The 5,405-nt window shown below is 35.1% G+C and overlaps 1 protein-coding gene across 1 annotated transcript; it reads left to right on the forward strand.

The window, feature by feature from the left end:
* Positions 1 to 830: 830 nt before the first annotated feature.
* On the forward strand, positions 831 to 2,109 carry LOC145010618 (F-box/LRR-repeat protein At3g26922-like). The gene is made up of 2 exons (XM_078969138.1): positions 831 to 1,796; positions 1,909 to 2,109. The coding sequence occupies exons 1-2, from the start codon at positions 831 to 833 to the stop codon at positions 2,107 to 2,109; spliced, it is 1,167 nt and encodes a 388-aa protein (XP_078825264.1).
* Positions 2,110 to 5,405: the final 3,296 nt, after the last annotated feature.

Below are 5,405 nucleotides of genomic sequence, written 5' to 3' on the forward strand. Positions count from 1 at the left end.
TGGACTGGCCCTGGATGTGTGTGGTAGCTGATACTTATATCTAGACTGCATTACTAACAAAAGACTACAACCTCTGTCCATACCTTTTTGATTTTTAGAAGTGCTACCTTCCGCAGTTTGAATTCTAAATTGGCACGGATGGTTGAGATTTTTAGTTTTATTTGTTATATATGTTATGGTGATATATAGTTGATGATTGTTTGTAATCATCATGTTTATCTATAATCATAATAGTTCTTAATAAGTCTGGAAGTTGCTTAAATAACCCAATAATTTGACATTATTGTTATTATCATAATGCCAGTCGATATATTCTACCCTTTAATTGGTGATCCTATTATTGGTTTATCAAGATGGTAACTGGGTTCCTATGAAAATCCTGTGTAAGATCTAGATTCTTGTCACATTTTTGGATACTTAATTTCATTAGCAGAATAGGGAAGAAAACATGGTTTCATCATGAAATCTATGTTAGTCAGAATAACAGTCATATACATATGACATATCAGCTAGTTGGAAGAGTTATTAAATTTGCAAACAACCTTAACAAATATACAAAAGTGATAAAGTATTCAAGATGTGATTTGAGGAAATTAACGATGTTAAAAATAGAATTTTGTTTGTAAGACAACGAAAATGATAAGACCAACCTAATAACGAGCACTACCTGATGGCTAATGCATTATGATTGTTGTGTCCTAATCTATGTTCCATATTTAGTTGCATTAGGACTCAACTTGTATAATAAGACGTATTCTTATCCATTATCGAAGTAATTGATTTGAATTTTACATTTGAAGTGTAGACTATTATTCGAGTTACAGCAAACAATGAAATTTTATCACACTAAATATACACGAGTGAACGAAGATAGATTGAGCAGCTTGCCAGATGAGCTTATTCATAAGATCCTTTCTTGTCTTGATATGAAATTTGTTGTTCAAACGTGTTTGTTGTCTTCAAGAAGGAAGCTTCTCCGGACAACAATGCCTTATCTCAACTTCTCAAATTATCCTTTTGGCTCTTTATTACGCAAGTTTTCCAAATTTGTGACTCATGTTCTGTCTCACCTCAACCATCAAGTAGACATGACTTTGATAAAGCTACGATTCAAGGATGCAGTTAGTCAGGTTATTGTCAAAAGGATTGCAAATTATGCGTTCTCTCACAATGTCCAAGAACTAACTATTGAAAGTTTTTCCCCATACCAATCATACCACCCTAGAAAATACCCTTCTTGTCTATTTATCTCTCACTCTCTTAAACATTTCACATTTAGTAGCCCTTTTTCACCTTGCGTTACACCCAAAACACCTAGGGTTTTTCCAGCTTTAACAACTTTGCATCTCCTTCATATCAAATTGTGTGATGCTGATCAAGAGTCTCTTGATCTTTTCTCCAAGTGTGTAAACTTAAAGAACCTCACTTTAGATGTTTTCACTGTCGAGAATGTGGGTGTATTAGAAATCATTACCCCTCGACTTTCTACTCTCACGCTTATCTATGGAAGATGTTCAGAAGTCGTCAATCTGGTTGCACCAAAACTTGAGAAACATAAAGTAACTAATTTCTCATTCAAGTACTTGAATGCTCCATCACGACTTTCATTACTGTACTACAGGGGTTGTTGCCCTCCAGCTGAGTTGTGTAAAGACCGCTTTCACTCTCTAGACAAAGTGACTATATGTTTGTATCTTGATAGTCCTTATAAGGAAGAAGATGCTCGCATGTCTCTTAACATGCTTCAAAAGCTCCATAGTGCCAGCTATCTCACATTTAATGCCGACATTATTGAGGTATGTTGATATCATATCAGTCATTTATGTAATACTTGATAAAAAGAACGTCTACTTAGTATACAATCTATGTATTTTTATCCATCTATATGTATACATGTATTTTTTGCAGTGTATTACCTCTTTTCCGGATTTATTGTTGCACCATTCTTCACCTTTTAGCAACTTAATTTGCTTGAAAATAGACTCTGGCGTGAGGAAGGATGTATGCCAAGTAAACATGTCTATGGAAGGTAGAAACTTCTTTCTTGACAACTCTCGAAATGCAACAGTCATCGTCGAATTAACTTTGAATTTAGGAGATTCTTTTTGACTCGTGTAATATATATTATAGCATAAAATATCAATACTTTTGCTGGTGATTATGTTACAAGTAACAACCTGAAAGATCATAGTCCCAAATCTTATTTCCAGTGGAAACCAGTAGATAGATATAAGATTGAGAACACAAAAAGTCGTTTCGTATGAATTAGACAAATTATATACCTTTCACCCAAAAATCATGCAACCTACTTTCATTAGTTTATTTTATTATAGCATCCTACTATTTTTTTTTTCTGTTTTAGCATTGTACTTTCAAAAGTGTACCCAATTATTGAACTGACAAGAAAAGATAAAGGGTTACCATCATCTGCAAGGAATGATTTGTTTACTATTACCATATTGTCACACCCCAAAACCATGAACGGCGGAAACGTTCTGGGGCGGAGGACGTCATGTATAATATCAACAACAATGTAAAGTAGTAAACAAGCAACAACATCATCCATTTCATTAGTAATATAATTATTGTACAAATGTGTTCTGCCAAATTTTGATAAACACTAAAGCATAAATCAAAATGAAAGATAAGTCTTGAACAAGCTCCATCTTCCTTTCTCCTTGCATCGGTACCTGTCTTTGATGACCTGAGGATACAAGTAATTTTGAAAGCGAGTATCAGCTTTAAAGCTGGTGAGATCATAAGTATTTAGTGTCTTAATTTGTATGTGAGAACATGTAAGTATATGTACTTAAAAGTATTGAAAGTGTATATGAACTGTAAGTGTTTGAAAAACCCTAGAATCCCTATGATTCCTATTAATAACAAAGGAGTCTTCTACCAAGACTTAACTGTTCTGAATGTAGTCTTCTACCAAGACCTAACTGTTCTGAATGTAGTCTTCTACCAAGACCTAACTGTTCTGAATGTAGTCTTCTACCAAGACCTAACTGTTCTGAATGTAGTCTTCTACCAAGACCTAACTGTTCTGAATGTAGTCTTCTACCAAGACCTAACTGTTCTGAATATTACCCTTTGGTACTAGGGTGACTATCATTGTTAACTTTAAGACATCCGTAGACGTACTCTTACCTCTGTTGCTAACAGCTGTGTATAGGAATAGTCAATCCCTTAATCGTATACCTGTAATGGTACCAAACGTTTGACATCCGTGGATGTACTTTCACCTGTGTGGCTAACAGAGATTCTAGGAATGGTCAATTCCACAACTGTATCCTTGGGTACTAGGATAATAAACCCAATCTATCTCGTCGGTTATGTGATTGAAATCACAAGGTAAGGATAGGAATGAGGGTTTTGATAACAGAGTCGATACATATAAAATGTAATAGGACTCCTCCTGATATATCTATGTAACAGTGCTCTTATAAGTATGATCATGTAAAGTAATCATGTATATGTACTTATGTAAATGTGCTCATGTAATTGTAATCAGGTAAAAGTAATCATGTATATGTACTTATGTAAAAGTGCTAGCTGTAATGTGTGTTCTCTCTATCTAGCAAGTATAGTAATGTAAACGTCCTAGTATAGTTGTATATGTAATGTACCATAATGTTCTAGAAAGTATTGACTCATGAATGAACTGACTCATTGAATGATATCGCGTTCTAGCAATGATTCTAGTATCTTCCTGAACTACCCATATGGTAGCTTACTAGTAAACTAGGTGGTACGTATTGACGTGGATGTATACCCTTGCTACCCAAGGGCATAGGATGAACTGGAAGGACCTTTTATGACTATATATGTACACATGATATATAAATAATCTTTAAACGACTTTCGGACGAATACCCAATGTCCCACCAGACCACATCTCAAGGCGCGAAAAGGAAATAGGGTGGATAGTCTTCCTAAGTCTTTTAAACATTTCTTATATAAGTATACATATAGAGGCATGCAATTTATAATAAAATAAAAGCATAAGTAAGTTTTGTAAAACAATTGAAACAGAAATATTATTTTAAGAGAAGATCGACTTGATGTCAATCTATAAAACAATTTGAAGGCATAAGTATAATAAAACAGTTTTGAGTATGAGAAACATTTGTTTGAAACACAGTTGTAAATAAGTTTGAAGTATGATAGACAGAGTAAGAAGTACAGTGTAAGAAGTAGTTTGAAAACATATAAAATGTTTATAAAAATCATTTGAAGGAAACTGTTTGGTAAAACGGCTAATGAGTAGCCAAATCTTTTGAATGTTGTATATTAATCACATGTGATTGATGTAATAAGTAATAATGTCCTACCTACAAATCACATGTGATTGACATAATAAGTAGCATGATTCTACTTGTATCCCCCCCCCCCATAAAACATTTAAAAAGAGTTTAAAACGTTAGTTAAGGGGTATGAACTCACCTGAGGTAAGTGACTGGAATTGAACGGACTGTTATCGTACGGAAGGATCGGACAAGTGCTTGGTGTCAAGTAGGGACTTAGACACACACAATGATCCTAATTACATATGAAAACATATGTATATAAATAATTAGTGATTATAACACTAATTATACAAGTAATAACATTTAAGCGCGAGGATAACACTTTTGGTCAAGTGCTAGGAGGCTAATGGGTTGCAACAAAGAAGTGCAATGCCCCTAATGTGAGTTTAAGGTCAAAAGACCATATTTATTAGAGTTTACGGCCCAAGGAAGTAAGTTCCTGGTCGTAAACTCCCAACCAAGGCTTGGGATGGTACTTTCGATTACTACAACCTTAGTGGGAATTGTTTCAAGGCATATACAAGTGTTTGGGCACCATATTGACTCCTTTGGGGAGTTTACGGCCCAAAGACCCTTTTCCCTTGGAGTTTACGGCCGTAAACTCCCTTAGGAGGGTTCTCATTGTGCTTTCAAGTCTCAAACAATTCTAGGAACAAGTCTAGGCTTAAGTACTTGGCTTTAGGAGGATTTATGGCACCATTTGGTACCATTTCTTGGAGTTTACGGCCATAGAACATCTTGGGCCATAAACTCCCTCAAACATGGGGTTCTAAATGTTTTATCTAGTCCATGACTCATCTAGGTACTTGTCAAAATTGTCCCTTGGCCTTAGGAAGTGTTTAGGGTGTCATTTGACCCCTTTATGGGAGTTTACGGCCCAAGAAATGTTCTTGGCCGTAAACTCTTCAACACTTGAGCTTTTGATGAGTTTCCTAGGTCCTAAACACTTTAAGGTATTTGTCTAACATGAAGTCCAAGCCTTTGGGGGTGATTAGGGCACCTTTAGCCCTTGAAAAAGGGGTTTACGGCCCAAGAACTCCTTGGTCGTAAACTCCTATAAACTTATGATTTTGAAGTGTTTTGATGTCTAAAATA

This window comes from Lactuca saligna, chromosome 8, assembly GCF_052625555.1.
Source record: "Lactuca saligna cultivar CGN05327 chromosome 8, ASM5262555v1, whole genome shotgun sequence".
NCBI lineage: Eukaryota > Viridiplantae > Streptophyta > Magnoliopsida > Asterales > Asteraceae > Lactuca > Lactuca saligna.